Here is a 17,889-nt window from a genome sequence, read left to right on the forward strand (position 1 = left end):
TCGGCGTCTCTGCGAAATAAACACGAGGTACATAAAAATTGCGCATTTTGAAGTTTGATCTGCATTTAAAAGAATGAAACTCCCACTGGTGCATTTATGTCCATGTTTTTCCAACACAATAGTCTACATTCCAAGTTCAACACGTCACCTTTTGCGGTTTTTTTTTACCTGAGCTGTACTGAAACTACAAGTCCCAGAGTGCTCTGTTCATGAGAGCTTTATGATTGGTGTAAAGCGTTTCTTTTAAACTACAACTCCCAGTGTTTTTTATAGCTATCGCCCTTTTACGTTACTAAGGCGTGTTAGTCTGAACTACAATTCCCGAACCGCTCTGCTTCTCAGTATCCTGTCACAGTGTGTTACGTCGAATTTTCTTGCTATAGCCGCGTTTGGTCATACTTTTATGGAAGTTTTGCCTCTGGTTCTTTTAAGTATATGTCACCCTATCCCCAAAAGATCAGCTTCTGTACCGGAAATATAAAAGGACGGGCTGAACGTCAGCGCGGTATGTGGAACTTTTAATATTTTAAACGAATTACAGGTGGAGCTCAGAGTCAGCGTACCTGTGTGTACCGGTTGCCATGGCAACGGAGATGGAAAAGTCGATCATGACTGTTTGGAACTGAATTATAGGCATAATTAGCAGAATTATGTTACGTTATGTTATGTTATGAAGTTTGCATATTTCATTTAAGTAAACAAAAGCAGCTGTAATGTTAGGGGTAACATGATTAGGAAGTGCTTCTGGGGCATCAGTCAAAGCAGAAGATGAACCAGTCCAGTGTGGTGTCTAGCATCCAATACTGAGCACAGCCTGCAGCCTCCACCCAGAGGCTTTTTTACTGACAGTTTGATTATTTCTGTTACGATTTACGGCCGCCTTTGGGTTGGTTCTGAGAGCTTTCCCTCCTCCAGGCACCTGACAGATATGGACAAATATGGGGTAGTTCGCAAAATTGGAGAAGGAGCGTTTGGAGAAGTGTTCTTAGTGAGAGCAAAGGATGACAGCAACAACACGGAGTGTGTGGTGAAAGAGATCAACATGAGGAAGGTGTGTGAGAAGTGAAATTAAAGCTGAAATCCATGTAATCCATCCAACTTTTACACTGATCAGTTCTTTCGATTCTGTGTATCCCCCTGTGCTCAAATTGAGCTGTAGGGGAGACTTGATTACTTCTGTTTTTTATTTAGTTTTATTTTGGTTGTTTTATTGTTTTAATTCTTTGCGCTCAGATGTCAGCGAAGGAGAAGGAGGCCTCGCGGAAGGAAGTGACTCTGATGGCAAAAATGAAACACCCCAACATCGTAACATTTCTGATGTCCTTTGAGGGTTTGTTGGCCTGACTGAGCAGAGCGAAAGTCCCCAGATATCATAATTTTTAATGTCCTTCAAAGGCTCTCTGCATGCAGCCTAAGTGGAGCATCCTGGTTGGAGCTCCGGGAGATCTGACTTGTGAGCTCCATGCGTTTCTCCTACTGTTGCAGAGCGGTCCACTCTTTATATCGTGATGGAGTACTGCAGTGGAGGAGACTTGATGAAGAGGATCAGGATGCAGAGGGGCATCCTGTTCACTGAGCGTCAGGTACCTGTTGCAAGCACAATGGCTGACGCAACCACAGGACATTTTTTATTAATTATGTGGCATTCCACACACATCTGCACACGCGGGGTTTGCTGGGATGCTTTTAAAATGTAATTAGGCCCTGAATACAGAGTGGTTGCAAAGCAGCATCAGCATCACCAGGAACTGGACATCATGATGGCACCGACTGATCGTGTCACACATACACTGACAGAAAAGCCAAAATGTTCACAGCTATATTTTACGTGGAAAGAGTTGCAAGCACATGGGCTCCTCGTTTTAAAAAATGGTCAAGTTATGAATTTGAAAAGGAATATGAACATTTTCCTGTTGCTTCAGAGTAAATTGTGTGTGTAGTAGAAACAAGGAAGTAGTACAGGTTCAAAAAATTAGTGTTTATTTTAGCATTTAACATTTAGATTTTCCAAGTTTATTTTAATATTTTATACAAGAATAATGGCCGTGCCTGTGGGGTTCGCACACTTTCAAGCAGCGCTGTTTTCTGTTTTTTTTTTTTTTAACTTCTGTCTCTGGCAGAGCAAACAGGACCTGTGTTTCGCCTCCGGGCCAATAGATGGCAGTAAAGAGCACGCGAGCAGGAAAGGAGTGTCGTTCAACTCACTTCAGCAGTGTTTACAGCTCCTGCCTGCTGTTCCTTAGTGTTGGTGATCAATAACCAGATAGGAACGGTGCATATATTTATAGGCTGAATCAGTAAACAGCACTCGACAGTTTGTAGAGACAACATATTTTTATTTCCAGTTATTTTAAATGACTTTTGATACAGTTCAGAGTTAACAAAAAAACCCGGGAGGTAAACAAAGGAATTACGATCAAACTTATGGCCCCAGGGAATAACTGATTATTAACATAACGTTAACATTCTGGTTAAGTAGCGCCGGTGTTCAGTTATAGGCCAATAGTGTATGTTGTCATACACACACACACACACGCTCAGAGACACACACAAAGGAACAGTGTCATTTCAAAAGTGCTCCACAGTGTCTACATTTCAGGCATAACGATGTTCAAAACTTCCAAACAGGCTACAGAGGAAAGAGGTGGAGGCACAAGGAGAGCATTTTAGAAACGTGGATTCTCCCTTCTCTTCACAGATAGTGGACTGGTTTGTGCAGATCTGCTTGGGACTGAAACACATCCATGACCGCAAGGTCTTACACAGGGACATCAAAGCACAGGTAAAGTTGACTCAAGTTCAACAGGTAAAGTGGACTCATTTATGGAGCTGTCGGGAGATCTCGGGAGATCAGGAGAGAGGTGGCTCTCAGAGAGATGGGTTGGAGACCCTTCTGGAATGTGGAAGGGATCCAGCAGCTCCGAGGGACAGAGAGGGGGTCGTTCCAAGAATCTGCAGACTTGATTTGGGACCCTTGTGAGTAGGAAGACCAAGCAGCCAGAATTGGAGGAGCTCAGCACTCCTACTGGGGTGTAGGCAGTGATCAGGTCTTCTAGGTTTTGGGGTTGAGATCCTTTGACCGTCTTGTAAGCCAACAGAGTGTTGTTGGCCATGCCTGACTGGAAAGAAGCCCTCTGGCCCGCCATGGGAAGGGCTTTTAGTCAGAGTTCCTAGGAATGGGAGGGATCTGCCAGCACCCTTAGCTCCTTAACCCTTAGCTCTTCAGCCATCTCATTGGCCATTGCAGTTCAGTCCTCATTAAAGATAATATCCGGAAAGAGAGACTGACAGACCTCTGAAGAACTGTTAAGATACATTAGTTCTCCAGGACCTCAGCAGAGTAGTTCCACACACCATGACCCAACAAGACCAGGGTAGAGTAGCTCTATACACGCCATGACCCTACAGGACCAGCGTAGAGTAGTTCCTCACACCGTGACCCAACAAAACTAGGGTAGAGTAATTCTACACAAACCATGACCCTACAGGGCCAGGATTTAGGAGACCAACCAACAATTTAGGTTTTCTCATTCATGTTTCATTCCATGTTTCCTACCTCAGTCTTGTACCCTTTGGATCTATGAAGGGGGCAGCGGGTAATGTAATGTTTAGAGCTGCTGCCTTTGGACCCAAAGGCTGCTGGTTTGAATCCCACCTCCAGCTACAGTCCGATCAAGGTACTAACTGTAAATTGCTGCAGTTAAATTACCCAGCACCATAAATGGTTAAATAATTGTAAGTAGCTCCATGCAGTTAGTAACTTTAGAGAAAAGTGTCAGATAAATGAATACGTTTCAGGAAGTCTGGCTTCCGACCTGTGTCAACATGTGTGTTTCTTCCTCCACAGAATATATTCCTCACCGGCAATGGGATGAAAGCGAAGCTCGGCGACTTCGGAATCGCAAGAATGCTGAACAAGTGCGTTCCTGTAGCGCTCGTCCCGCCAACCCCCCCATCCCCCACAGCCACAGTATTAGTAACTGCGCACTAGAGACACTCCACAGTGAAATCAGAATGACACTTTCACATTAGAACAATAGTGTGGTGTCTCAAGTGGAGCTCGTTGACATATCGAGACTTCCTGGTGGTCCTCGACTGGCAGAGGGGGCTCCGCTCCGACGACCTCGTCCGCGGTCGAATCCCCTTACGCTGTGTCATATAAAGCAAAAGGATATATAAAGAATTAACATGCATGAATCCCACCCTGTATAACAGGACGTGATGGTATTGTTTCACTGTCATCACTCCTTATTCGTCTAATAACAATGGACAACAGTTATGCTATAAATAGGGTGCAGTGTAATTATTATATTGTCATGCAGCACTATTATTTTCACTTTCATTTCTGAACCTGTTTTCTTTTTTGCTTTTTCCTTTCTGTGCCACCGGAACGCTTGCCGTCCATTTTCATACCATAAAGGCGCTATAAATGACGGTTGTATAATTAACGGTTTGGGGTCAGCGCGTCCATCTCTCTGCCCTTCGCTCGCATACTGTACGACTGCGGTTGATGGTTTTATTGCCCCCCCCCCCCCCCCCCCCCCAGCACCATGGAGATGGCCAGGACGTGCGTGGGAACCCCCTATTATCTGTCTCCCGAGATCTGCGAGGGGAGACCGTACAACAATAAGACGTGCGTATCTCTCCCATCTCGACCTGCTGTTCGCTTCCTGCCCGCGGTCCTGCGGATCAGATGGGATGGGATGAGAGGGGGCGTGGCCTTCTGCACTTTCCCTCCTCCCGGTCGCCCCCCTTTACCCCTGCCACTGCGGTCCCCCATTACCCTTCCTTTCCTGTCCTTCCTCTGCGTTCCCTTTCTCTCCCAGTTCTCGTCACGGCTCTCCATCTACCCGCATCTTTTTCTTTATGAGAGGAGATCCCTGGCACTGCTTGGTCGGGGAGGGGCTGATTCCTGTTCCTAGGAAGCAGGAATAATGGGCCCCACAAAAAAGCGCTTCCTGTCTTTAGTGGCTGTCAGCGGCGAGCGGAAAACAAGCCGTCGTCCTTCTGCACCCTGCGAAGCACAAGGCCCGAGGCTGTTGAGTTCGGTCCCTCGTCGGCGCGACCGCGCACGAAGCAGGGCCCGCAGCGGCAGCAAGGCATCGTGGGAGGCTCCGCTTGAGCTCACGGCCTGCGACGGCTGCCGTGTTAGCGCGTGACACTGCCTCCAACACACACACACACACACACACACACACACACACAGAGAGAGTCCCATCAGGAGCACATGAGGGCAAATGCGGGTCGCCGGGCACACGGATGGCACGACTCGGCACGCGTGTTCACGCGAAGAAGGAGTTTGGCGTGCTGCTTTCACGCACATCTCACGCGCACATTCCAGACGGGACAAGATGAAAGTAATCAAATAAGTATAAAGTAGTAAAGATCGAAGGGAACACAGTCAGTGCCGCAGTAATAGCGTGAAAGGCAGGATGAAATGTAAACAGGTGTAAAGGTGACACGAATAAATATATTACTTTAACACACAGTTACCTTAAGGGACACGATTGGTCTCGTCGTTCAGGTCCCCACTCCCCCTGCATCGCTGGAACACGCAATGACCCGGGTGGGAATGGGCTGCGTTGCTCTCGCCGGGGGGGATGCGGTGGCGCAGTGGGTTGGACCTGGTCCTGCTCTCCGGTGGGTCTGGGGTTCGAGTCCCGCTTGGAGTGCCTTGCGACGGACTGGCGTCCCGTCCTGGGTGTGTCTGTGTGTGTGTCCCAGCCCTATGTTGCCGGGTTAGGCTCCAGCTCTCCCTGACCTTGTATGGGACAAGTGGTTCAGAAAGTTCGTGCGTGCTCTTGCCGGGCTGTACACATGCGACACTCGGAGGGAAGCAGCCACCTGGTACCTAAAAATGGGATTGAGCCACTGACCTTTGACCTTTCATATATAAAACCAGGATATGGGATGCGCATGTAATTATGCAGCGCCAGCAGGTGGCGTAGTCCTTAGAGATTTCACCCAAAAGTCCCGGGTTCAAATCACACTTTCTGCTGCAATACCCTGAATTAATGTCCTTTCCTGCAAGTGGCGCAGTAAAAACACCCACCTGTAGAAATAGGTAAATCGGTGTAAATTATAGAATCTGTGAGAGTACGTGCGGTAACCGTTCTGCTTTTGAACCCCCAGGGACATCTGGTCTTTGGGTTGTGTTCTCTATGAGCTCTGCACCCTCAAACACCCGGTAAGTACCGCTTCACGGGTGTAAAAAACATGTTGCACCTTCTGTCCTTTGGGTAAACGGGTTCATTTTGAACACCTGAGCTGTGCGTGTGTCACGTAAAGGGCAATAGAGGTGATGTGCTCTCTTTTCAAGATATGCGACTTGCGTGTTCCTTCCTAGGGCTCTCATACGGCCACAGGCGTCTGGAGTCAAAATACAGTTCAGGTTTGAAATACCAAGGGGGGATGTGTTCCTGCGGGGGGCGCGGTGGCACAGCGGGTTGGACCGGGTCCCGCTCTCCGGTGGGTCTGGGGTTCGAGTCCCGCTTGGGGTGCCTTGCGACGGACTGGCGTCCCGTCCCGGGTGCGTCCCCTCCCCCTCTGGCCCTACGCCCTGCGTTGCCAGGTTAGGCTCTGGCTCCCCCCGACCCCGTATAGGACATGCGGTTCAGACTGTGTGTGTGGATGTTCGCACCAGTTTTAAAAAGCCTGAGTGATCTGAGACCCGCATTGCAGTTTGAGGGCAGCAATCTAAGGCAGCTGGTGATGAAGATCTGCAGGGGGCACTACCACCCCGTCGCGGCCCACTACTCCTACGAACTGCGGCTCCTCGTGACCCAGCTGTTCAAGGTCAGCCCCCGCGACCGGCCCTCGGTCAACTCCATGCTCGGGAGACCCTTCCTGGAGAAGCACATTGAGAAACACCTGGATGCCCAGGTGAGGTTCTGGCCCCACCCACTTCTAACAAGACTCGTGTTCTTTATGAAGTCTGTTCAACATTATGCTTGCGTCTCCTTTAATGAGCTGCAAAATTTCAAAGATGCAAACATTTTAATCCTAAATTTAAAAAAAAAAAAGCATTACCTGTCTATTTGCAACCCGTATTGTCCAGCCAATAGGTTGCAGTAAAAAGCACCCAATCAGAATAGGCGTGTGGGACGACCTTATCGAACTCGCTTCCACAGCTCCCATCTGGTGTTCCTGAGCGCCGCTGATCAATAACAACATGAGGAACAGACACAGGCTGACAACAACTGGAATTCAGCAGGAGTTTGTGGAGACAATTCTAGTAGGGCTAGTAAGGTGTCCTGTCACCATGGTTACCAAAGTATCGGTGATCAACAAACCTGAAAGCAGAAGGAAGTTAAGGAATGATGCACTTGAACGAGTCAACAGCCAGGACTGAAGAGACAATTGCAGAGACACCATTTTTATTTTTAGTAGTTTTAAATATTTAACATTTAATGTAGCTGCATGTAAACAAGTTTAATAGAGTGATGTAAAAATAGAAATTACAGCTGTACCCAAGATTTTTTACAAACTCCAACCTCTGAATAAATTGAAGGGCATCATCATTATTATTATTATTATTATTAAAATTTTACTGATTCTCAATTAGTGGAAAAAGTGAGTTGGAAGCAGAGTTCCAGCCCCTATACAATAGCTGGTGTATAAGGAGTGTAAGTGACGTTTGTAAGGAGTATTTGTGGACATTTCACCATTTACACAGGATTATAAAGACTGAATTCCAGTTAAGTGGATAGACGCATAATTTCTTTAAACTCCTTTTTTTGTGACGCTTAGTGGGAGTCTGTTAACACCTTTGTGCCGCTTAGCTGGGAAGATGTGCAGAAGAGGTTGTATCCCTGTGTTTGGAGGTGGAGAGACCCCATGAGATGCAGTTCCCTGACTCTGTTCTCCCTTCGCAGATAATCAAAGATGAGTTCAGCCACATTGTGTCTCATAGAAAGAAGCTCCAGCCGGGACAGGTTCCAGGTACACTGACTGGGATGGGTTCGAGCCCCATTAGGGCTCAGTGTAGCTGTGATGATGAGAAGGTACCACCCATCACTAGGGCCGCACTGACCACACCTGGTCACCGCAACTGGTTAACGGTCTGGGGGTTAATTGACTATATCATCCAGCATCCATTCCCCTCGTCCATGAGGTCCGAACAACCTCATTTTTGGAGTCCTGGTTCCACCTGAACCAGAGATCTCCTGCATCACACAAGCTTAGCTCCTGGTCAGTCGACTCCTAACAAGTATCATAAATAGCAAAACTCCTCTACAAATACCCATAAAGGATTTAGAGAATGATGCTGAATTTAATAACAATCTCACACACGACATCTCCTTTACTGAGACTCTTTTTAAACTGTGATCTGCAGAGGTGGTTCCAAAACCAAGGGCCAGAGAGAAGTCTGCTCCTCGCACCAAAGCTGGGACCCCCATGAGGAAAGAACCCCTCAGACAAGTGTGGAAACCTGCAGCCTGTGTCGCCCAACCGGAGTATAAAGTAAAGTCCCACACATTCTATATTCTACATACTGTGATGTGAAGTGCTCCACATGGAAAGTTTTGGAAGCTCTTTAGGTCCTGTCCTCCATTAAATGCTGTAAGTGGGTTCAAGTGACCACGGTTAATAAATAAGACTGGAAATTAGGGTGGAAAAAGTGAGCCTACCGCTGGGCTCAACAGTGGGTTTCCCAGAAATGAACACACGTCATAAACACATATAACCATAGACACTGCAACAGCAGAGCCTCCCCGCAGCATTACACTCCCACCACCACTTCTAACGTTGCGATGATGTTCTCACATTCATAGACAGTGTTTGGTTTGCAGCATGACTCATCTGCCACCTCGTGCCAAATGTCACATTGTAAACTCAGGTGACCTGCAGCAAACTTCAGACATGCTTTTTTTGAGACCTCCCACAAAGTCCTCAGTGTGTCCAGGCTCTCTGATTGTTGACACCTGACAGCAGCAAGAGGTGCCTGAGATCGTTTGATCTGAATGAGGAGTTCTTGGAGACATTTTGGAGCATTCTTTTGCCAACATGCAGCACAAATTTGGCGGAACGGCCTGTTCTCCATCTGTAAATGATCTTTCGAACAGATCCTATGAAATGGTTCTGTGCCCTTTCCCAGAAACACGTGCATCTAGTTGTTCTTCATCACTCCTCTGGCACCTCAGACGACCTTGGCTTGATGCATTTTCTCTATGGCTACTTCAAAATGTGCAAATCTGAGCCCTGAAAGCTGTTCTCTGTTGAACTCCACGCTGTCCGGCCTTAATTTGTCCTAGGAAATGGGGCAGATAACGAAAAGCGGGAGCGCGTTTCCCATTATTCCGTATGGGGAAAATTACAGTCGTTTTCCAGCCCATCCTGGAAACCCAGATAAACTTTGGCAAATGTCTCGAAAAATTATAGAAAACAATTCAGATAACAATCCATCAAAATAACTGGAATAATAAAGTACAACAGTGCACTAAAATATATTTAAGTTGAAAGCAGAAATACCGTAGTAACCCATCTGGACTGTGCTGTTGGCAGTGTCACAGACTACAATACGTTTGGCAGCATTTTTTCTCAGGTTGCGTAGGGAAATATAAGAAAACGGGTGCTTAGAAGATCATTTTTATATTTTCTCATGAAAGGAGTTATAGTGGGAGGGATGAGGGCGGATAACAAAGGGTATTAATCTTCAAGAGGCGTTACTTCCAATGAACTCTATGTAGTGTCATCAGCCCACACAGCTTATTCGCTGTGGTAACTTACACTGCTAGATACACTACTTAATGGGTCACACATCCATACATCAGTGGAACACACACACACACACTATGGGGGAACCTGAACAGCCTGTCTCTGGACTGTGGGAGGAAACCCATGCAGACACGGGGAGAACATGCAAACTCCAGTGCAGTAGGTCCTCATGCTCTACAGGCTCTTTGTCTGTGCGCGTGTGTTTACGATGTGTACGAATCCATGTGTACGAATCCATGTGTCCGAATCCGCGTGTCCCCTCAGAATGTAGTTTACCCAAAAGCTGCGGCGATGGAGAAGCTACCAGCCAGGATCTGTGGTCCGAATGACCTCGACCGGTCGAACGTTCACGTGGTCGGCGAGGACGAGCAGCATCGCGAGCTCTACCAGCGCTACCACGCCCAGCTCGATGCCATCCAGCGCCGGCGTCAGGAGGAGAGCCCTCCTCCCCCCCACGGTGCAGGTCCAGGGAAGGCCAGGGGTCACCATGGTGACCAGCCCAACATCACAGAACCGTATCAGCTGTGAGTTTTTTCAGCAGATCACTGTACACACATGAGCGCACACACACACACAAGTTCTCTCATTTATTACACTGTAACGGGATTTCACAGGAGTGTGAAGGAGGTGTTCAAAGAGCTCTCAGTTTCATGTTTTGTGTGTGTGTGTGTGTGTGTGTGTGTGTGCTGGTTCTACAGGGTGGCGGCTGCTAGGGAAGAGTATCTGCAGAGGAGGCAGGAGGCCAGACAGTACAAACTGAGGGCTGAGAAGCAGCTGGTGAGTCTTCCTCACGCTCGGCCTCCGTGGGATTCGCCAAGCGGAGAGGCGCAGAACTGATCCGCGGCTGGATCGCCGTTCCCGTCGTACCGCGGTACGCGCAGAATTAATTATTCGCACGGGAAAAATGGCTAAAAAAGCCGCTGAGATCAGCGTTCTCGTGCGTGTCGCCCTCATCTCCGCGCGCTCACCGCGTTGGTGGTCCGAGGGGTGAGGAAGCGAGGCCTCGCTGCCCCGTTTCCCGTTCGCTCTCTCACTAGCGCCCCCCCGCTCCCTCTGCCACCCAGGGCCTGCGCCCCTCCTCCTCACACCAGCAGAGAGATGCAGAGCCAGGACAGGGGGTGCCAGCTCTACCACGAAGCCAGTGCCGACGGCCCGGTCCGGTCAGGAAGCGGGATGACCAGCAGGTGGGGGTTGGGGACTCGGGGGGGCGGGGGGTGGTGGTGGTCTGCTCCTCGTCGGCTGGAGAGCGAGCTGCGGAGAGCGAGTGTACGCGTGTGTGTGCGTGTATGTGTGTGCGTATGGGGGGGTTGCGCACCTTAAGTGGGGCTTAGTGTCGCTGAGGCTCATTTCTGAGCACGGTGTACAGAGACGTCGTCCCAGTGGCTCCGGAACCCGAGTTCATTCAGGGTCCGGAGACACAGCGCTCAGTCTCTGCTTTACTGGCACATTATCGCTGGAAATGTCAGCAGTGCCCATGACCCCCAGTCCCTGTGGCGAGTGCCAGGCGATACCCCCCCCCCCAACACACACACGCACACGTGTCCTCAGAGCCCTGCAGACACGGGGAGGGCACGCAAACTCCACTCGGACTGAGTCGGATTCAAACCCGTGTCCACGCCTAGAGCCGAGGAGCGGCGAGACGGCAGCGCCGCCCTCCCGGCAGCGAGACGCCGTGTCCGTTTTCCGGGACGAATCGTGCGCGCGACGCGTCGGGGAAGCCGGTGCCGATCCGGTAGCCTACGACGCTCCTGTGCGTAGCGGGGTGCGTAGTGAGAGCGTACCTGTGTGCGCAGGAGTACCTGACGCAGCTGCGGCGCATCCGGGAGCAGTACCATCGAGAGGTGCAGGAGATGAGGAGGAGGGCCGCGGGGGAGGTACGCAGCGCCGCGCCGTGCCGTGCCGTATTGTGTCTTTACCGCGGTACTCTTGTACCGCAACACCTAGCAGCAGGGAGCAGAGTGGAGGCTGCAGGTTCAGATCTCACTGGCTGCTGCTCGCGTACCTTTTAGCAAGGTACTTATTCTGAATTTAGTTGAGCGGTAGCGTAGTGGTTAGAGCTGCTGCGATTAGACCCAAAGGTCACGGGTTTGATTCCCACCTTTGGCTGTAGTACCATTGTGTAACATACTTACCCTAATTACTGTGGTAAAATTACCCAGGTGTATAAACAGGTAAACAATTGTAAGTTGCTTTGGAGAAAAGTGTCACATAAAGGAGTAACTGTAGGTATATAAATGGGTAAATCAGTGTAAACACCTTAAAATTACACAGTAATTATGGAAGGAGAGACCATAACAATATTAGGTCTTTCCATCAGTTTAAGGGCCCATGAGCACCGGGGGGTTGCTTGGTTTGCGCTCCCTTAACCACTACATTTGGTCCCCTATTACAGCTGGTCCTGTAGTGGTTAGAGCTGCGAAGGTTGCTGGTTCAAATCCCGCCTCCGGCTGTAGTACCCTCGAGCAAGGTACTTTACCCTGAAACCACTCCAGTAAAATGACCCGGGTGTATAAATGGGTAAATCACAGCAGGCACCTTAACGCCGTCGGTCACTCTGGAGAAACGAACGCCTCGCGGGTCCATGGGTCCCAGCGGTGACCCCGGGTGAACCCCTGCGCCGCCTGTTCATCTTCGTCACGCGGTGCAGTGTATCGGTGGTGTGTGTTAACCTCCCCAGCCCCAGGACGCAGCGAGGGAGCAGCCTTTGGCGGAGAGTCCTCCTGGTCCCGGGGGCGGAGCCCAGAGCCGGCGGAGCGACGGGAACGCGGCTGCTCAGGTGAGGCGCGGAGGCGAGGCGGGAAATGTTGCCGGAGATGATGACGGCTCCGCTGTCGATACCGTTGCGTCCATAAGGAAGCTGTGAGAGACGCGAGGGAAGCGGTGTGCGGGAAGAGGCGAAAGGGGGCGGAGCTTGAGAGGAACTACAGAGGGAAGGTAGAGTAGGGTAAGAGGAGGGTCAGGGCTCCGCCGGTGCCGTACCGCTTGGCCCCTGCGGCGAAGGCCGCTTCACGGCGCCGGTGGGGCCCACCTCGCAGATCCCGAAGCGGGACGAGAACGGGCACGTGCCGACGCGGCTTTTCCTCCACCCAGAGAGGAATCACGTTCGAGGTCCTGCTGGACGAGGAGAGCGCGCCCGGGGACCGAGAGGAGGAGGGCGCTCAGGACGAGAGAGGACAGGCGGAAGAGCAGGAGCGGGAGGAGGAGGTACGAGTGACGCCGGTAGACAAGGACGCATAGCGATCGCAGCGTCACGGCTGCGTCCAGGAGGCGATGGGTTCCGATCTCAGGAGAGGTGGCGTTTGCACTGCCTCCCCGCTGGGAATCTTTGTAAACTGTTTTCTTCTCAACTCCAAAGTCACTTTTACCACCAGGTCACAGCCAATAGAAGATCAGCAATACACAGCTCTGCTTCGAAGTGTGTGAACCCTGCAGGGATGCTCATTATTCCTGGATAAATTATTAAGATAAACATGTAAAATTAATAAATTACTGTGATTTACACCCCTGATTCTACTTACCTACTTGGATTAACCAGCACAGCTTCGGTTTCACTTATTTTTACACCTGGAACATATGGAACTGCTCATTACACACCTATTATTTCAAATGAGAAACGCTGATTGTCACCTAGGGGCTCGGCGAGCAAACACAGGTCGCGTTCATTCCGCCACGAACAGAAATCAGGCAACAGGTAAGTGAGGAAACTGCAGTTTACGAGGGATGAGCTGTGAATTGTTGGTATCTCAGAAAACGCGGGACATGACCGTAGTAAAGGTCACCGCTAAGGTAGCTACGACGGGGTAATTTGAGCTCAGTCGCCGTACGACGAGCGTTTGCCGCAGAACCCCCTGCAGGTCACATGACCGCAACGAGCCCAGTGGCGCGCGTTCTTCCAGGAGATGGATCCGCTGAACCGGACGCTCACCTTCGAGGCCGGAGAGGAGCTCGGGCTGCGGGAACGGCCCCCTGCGGAGGCGGAGCTAGAGGCGCAGCGCAGGAAGAGGTGGAGCAAGAAGACGCCCCGGACCCTGCTGAACGCTCTCGCTGAAATGGAGGTGTCCTCCGTCTGTCCCGGCACGTGCGGATCCGATCCGGGTGAGTCCTCGGCCCGCCCCGCTCCTTACCGTGGTCACCTTGGCGCTGCCCGCCGGCTTCGCCCCCAGCTCACGTGTCTCTGTATGCGTGGTACAGGAGCAGAGGATGGGGGGGCAGCGGGCCAGAGGAGGCTGTGGCGCAAAGACCCCCCCGAAACCCTCCTGCGGGCCCTCGCCGAGGCGACGCTCAGCAGCACGGGCACCCCCGCCCCCTCGGGTAAAGTGACCCACAGTAGCACCCTAACCTGCACGGCGTCGGGTCACTCGTCCCCGGACCCCCGCGTCCCTCACCCCCCCGCACTCCGCTGCACGTGTAGGAATCTCCCAGCAGGCTCAGGGGCAGCACGCGCTCCAGTGGTTAAAGCCACAGCCTTTAGACTGAAGGGAGCCTGCTTTGAGCTCCGCCCCCTTGACCAAAGTATTTGCGCTGAAAGGGTCCGGTTACCCTGGTGTATAAATGGGTAAATCAGTGTAAGTCGCTTTTGGAGAAAAGTGTCAGACGAATGAATGCACTGGAAGAAGATGCTCTAGAAGCAGAGATTGTGAAACTCTACTTCGAACAGGGGAAAATGTTTTTTCCTCTAAAACGACCCCCTGTTAACTGACGCTGTCCCTTAACCGCCCCCTCAGGAACCCTCCCGCCAAGCCAGCCGGACCCGGATGCCGAGGACACCGAGGAGGAGGGAGGCTGCGATGTAGATGTGGATGAAGAGCGACTGGAGCCACGGTCAGATGACGATGACACGTAAGACGACCCCCATCACCCCCCACAACCACTCTGCCACCCAGAGGACGGTGGATCCATTGCGGTCAACATCACGACCCTTCCCCTCAATCTCTTCTTCCCCCAGAAACTTTGAGGAATCGGAGGACGAGCTGAGGGAAGAGGTGGCCGAGTCCATGAGGAAGTACTTCTCCGTGGACGAGGCCTCCGGGGGGGGGGCGGAGGTCCCAGGCGGCCCGGACACCGATGGGGGACCGGGGCTCGTCCCCGAGCCGAGGGAGCGGGAAGAGGGGGCCGCGGGGCCGCGCACGGCGCCCTCCAGCCAGGAGGTGCCGACCTCAGACCGCGAGGCCCCAAAGGCGGAGGCGGCGGAGACGGAGCGGACTGAGTCGGGACTGTGAGGACACGCAGGGGACCGAGAGGGAGACCTGCTGGGTGCTGGAAGGAGATTTCGGTGCAGCGGCAGATTAGCCCTGTTCAGTGTGCGTGTAAGACAGAGTAACTGTGACACAAGGACACACATCCACGCACGCACACCGCTCCTTCCTCAATCTGCCCGTCTGGAGTTGAGTACGTAGGAGATCCTCAGATGGACTCAAATTCCTCACTCTTACCCTGGATCCACACGCCATAAACGGTTGTGGTTCTTTAGTGCCGAATTTTGCTTTCGTTTCGACGCTCAAGGGTTGGATCACAGAACCTGCTGGTTTCCTGTTCCATTTCTAATGTCATTTTGTTCTTCTCTCTCCTTCCCTCCTGCGCTTCCTTTTTTTGTGCTGATGGTTCGCTTCGTCGCCACCAGGGGGAGTAGATGTGAACGTCACACTAATGCTGCCACGAGCTTCTCCATGTAAAAGGGCTGCGTGTTGACAGCGCCTGCGCCGTTTGGGCACGGGTTCGAATCCAGCTTGGTCTGTGTGGAGTTTACATGTTCTTCACATGTTTCCATGGGTTTCTGCTGTGGTCTAAAAATGTGAATTGGTGGCTCTGAATTGCCTGTAGTGTGTGTGTGCTGTAGCTTCCTGGTCACCTGGGATAGGCACTGGACCACCATGACCCTGACTTGGACAAGCAATTCTTAACAGTGAGTTATTAAAAGCAACTTAAAGCTGCTGCCTTTTGACCAAAGGCTGCAGGTTTGAATCCCACCTCCAGCTGTAGTACCTGAACAAGGTACTTACCCCAATTTGCTCCTGTAAAATTACCCAGCTGTATCAATGCGTACATAATTGTAAGAAAAGTTACCCTGAGGTGACAAAGCCAACATGGAACACCTTTTTATCCCAAGTTACACAGGTATTTACAGTAGTTCTGCAGTGTCTGCACCATAAAAAGTAAATGGTCAATAAGGTGTATAAACCCTGTATATCTAAACCCTTAAAGGATGTTGAAACAGTTATGATTTTTAGGACGTTTCATTCCTGCCATAAAGGACCCCCTGCAGTTCGCAGTCAGGCCCATAGTGGTGTGAAAGATACAATCATCTACATCCTCCACAGGGCTTCTTGTCACATGGAGAAAGGCAGTAGTACAGTGAGGGTTATGGGCTGTCGGTACAACCCTGCCATCCCAGCTGAGGGACAAGTCCTTCAGAAGGACCGTAGATGCACCGGTGGAGCTCGTGGTTGATTTTCGCCGTGTTCCAGAGCCCTTGCGCCTAAGGGTGCGTGGTGGAGGCTCTTCACTCGTGCTCCTGCCTGAAGGTCCATATCAACAAGAGCCTGGATTGGTCTCATAACACGGATGTGCTGTATCAGAAAGGACAGAGCAAGCTCTACTACGAAGCTCCTTTAATCTACATAGGAAAGTTCTTCACATGTTCTACCAGGCCGTGGTCTTCAGTGTCTTTTATGCTGATGTATGTTGGGGGGCATCACATCTGCAAAGGCCTTCCATCCATCCATCCATCCATCCATCCTTCCTTCCATCCTTCCTTCGTCTGTGTTGCTAATGGTTTCTGGCCAGCGGATCTGCAGTATTCTTGTAAGACAGGTGTTCATAAAGGTTTGGACTTTTTTCATGGTGGCCACTGTTGTTCTCCAGGTTTCAGCTCCATACAGAAGAGCAGACTTGACATTCGAGTTGAAAATCCTGACCTTCGTGTAGAATGCTACATGTTTTGATTTCCAGATGTTCTTCAGCTGCAGGAAAGCCGTTCTTGCTTTGCAAATTCTAGATTTGACGTCTGGTTTTGTCCCACCCTCCTGCAAGCTCATAAAGAAGGCCGGATTTGTCATGGCTTTGACCCCCAGCTCGATGGAGGTAACGACCGAGGCAGGGATGAGGAGGAAGCCAGTAGCCATGATGGACGTTGACTCACATCCCCTTCATGAAGTGATCACCATGAGCTCCTTTAGCCAGCAGATTTTTCCCACTACAGTGTACAGATGGTCCCCCATTTACGATGGTCCGACTTCTGTTTTTTTCGACTTTACGATGGTGAGCTGGCGATAGACATTCAGTAGAAATGGTACTTCAAATTTTGGATTTTGATTTTTCCCCAGGTTAACATCATGCAGTACGATACTCTCTCATGATGCTGGGCAGCGACAGCGATCCGCATCTCCCAGTGTGTCACACACAGGTGTGTATTAGTGTATTAAATGCACTGTCGACTTGCGATATTTTCGACTTATGACAGATTTTGCGTAACGTAACCCCATCGTAAATCAGGAACCACCTGTACATTCAGGTGGTGTTGGACCCATCAGGTCCTCAACACAAGAGGGAAACACCTTGTAGGTCCTGGTAACCTTAGTCCTCACACCTGGTTCTGTAAGTATTGCATTAATTTCATTTACATTTTAATATGAACATGTACTTTTTTTTTTTATCTTGTCTCGTTTCCAGTGTAGCTGTCATTTGTATTGCTTAATGATTCTGTCGAGAACTCCACACCTTGTTTTTTGTGTTCAGCTGCCATGGATGTGAATTTACCTACAGGCGTTAAGAATATACCCACCCTAATGTGAAAAAAAAGCGTTGGGTTTACTTCCATCGGCTTTTTTCAATAAATTAAATTCTTCAGCGTACAAATACAGGACAGAACAAACACCTGGGGAATGAAAACACAGGTCACTGAAAGAGGTGCAACTGAGTGAACAGTTCAGTGGTTTCAAAGCATCACAGTCTTTGGAGGTCAGGGTGGTAGTTACACTGTTTAACCTCATTAGGAAAGACATTTAGGTCTGTCTTTTTAAATATATATATATATATATATATTCTATCAATTTTCAGCTCACAATGTGTTGAAACTGCACCAGCTGTTTTTTTTTTTTTTTTTTGAGCATTTCCTTGGGCAAGTCCATTTGCAACAATGCGGAGAAAAGAACCTCCCCGTTACTTGCTTTTTTG

At 50.3% G+C, this 17,889-nt stretch overlaps 1 protein-coding gene across 3 annotated transcripts; it reads left to right on the forward strand.

The window, feature by feature from the left end:
- Window positions 1–366: 366 nt before the first annotated feature.
- Window positions 367–17,095, forward strand: nek5 (NIMA related kinase 5). Of its 3 annotated transcripts, XM_029258183.1 has the most exons (21): window positions 367–505; window positions 916–1,051; window positions 1,234–1,330; window positions 1,486–1,583; window positions 2,699–2,782; window positions 3,848–3,918; window positions 4,547–4,633; window positions 6,133–6,187; window positions 6,682–6,882; window positions 7,875–7,941; window positions 8,336–8,463; window positions 9,982–10,241; window positions 10,416–10,494; window positions 10,782–10,901; window positions 11,511–11,591; window positions 12,395–12,493; window positions 12,808–12,921; window positions 13,614–13,812; window positions 13,909–14,028; window positions 14,442–14,556; window positions 14,663–17,095. In XM_029258183.1, the coding sequence occupies exons 2-21, from the start codon at window positions 929–931 to the stop codon at window positions 14,934–14,936; spliced, it is 2,472 nt and encodes an 823-aa protein (XP_029114016.1). In that variant the 5' UTR covers window positions 367–505; window positions 916–928; the 3' UTR covers window positions 14,937–17,095. The 3 variants fall into 3 exon arrangements, with proteins under 3 accessions (XP_029114016.1, XP_029114017.1, XP_029114018.1); XM_029258184.1 differs by lacking the exon at window positions 11,511–11,591; XM_029258185.1 differs by lacking the exon at window positions 4,547–4,633.
- Window positions 17,096–17,889: the final 794 nt, after the last annotated feature.

The sequence above is a fragment of the Scleropages formosus genome, chromosome 14 (genome assembly GCF_900964775.1).
Source record: "Scleropages formosus chromosome 14, fSclFor1.1, whole genome shotgun sequence".
In the NCBI taxonomy this organism is placed as follows: domain Eukaryota; kingdom Metazoa; phylum Chordata; class Actinopteri; order Osteoglossiformes; family Osteoglossidae; genus Scleropages; species Scleropages formosus.

Bases quoted from the DNA above. Each gene is read 5' to 3' on its own strand.
- nek5 (XM_029258183.1), top strand. From the start codon at position 929: ATGGACAAATATGGGGTAGTTCGCAAAATTGGAGAAGGAGCGTTTGGA. The intron at 6,883-7,874 runs GTGAGGTTCTGG...CTCCCTTCGCAG, and splicing joins AGAAACACCTGGATGCCCAG to ATAATCAAAGATGAGTTCAG. The intron at 14,029-14,441 runs GTAAAGTGACCC...CCGCCCCCTCAG, and splicing joins GGGCACCCCCGCCCCCTCGG to GAACCCTCCCGCCAAGCCAG.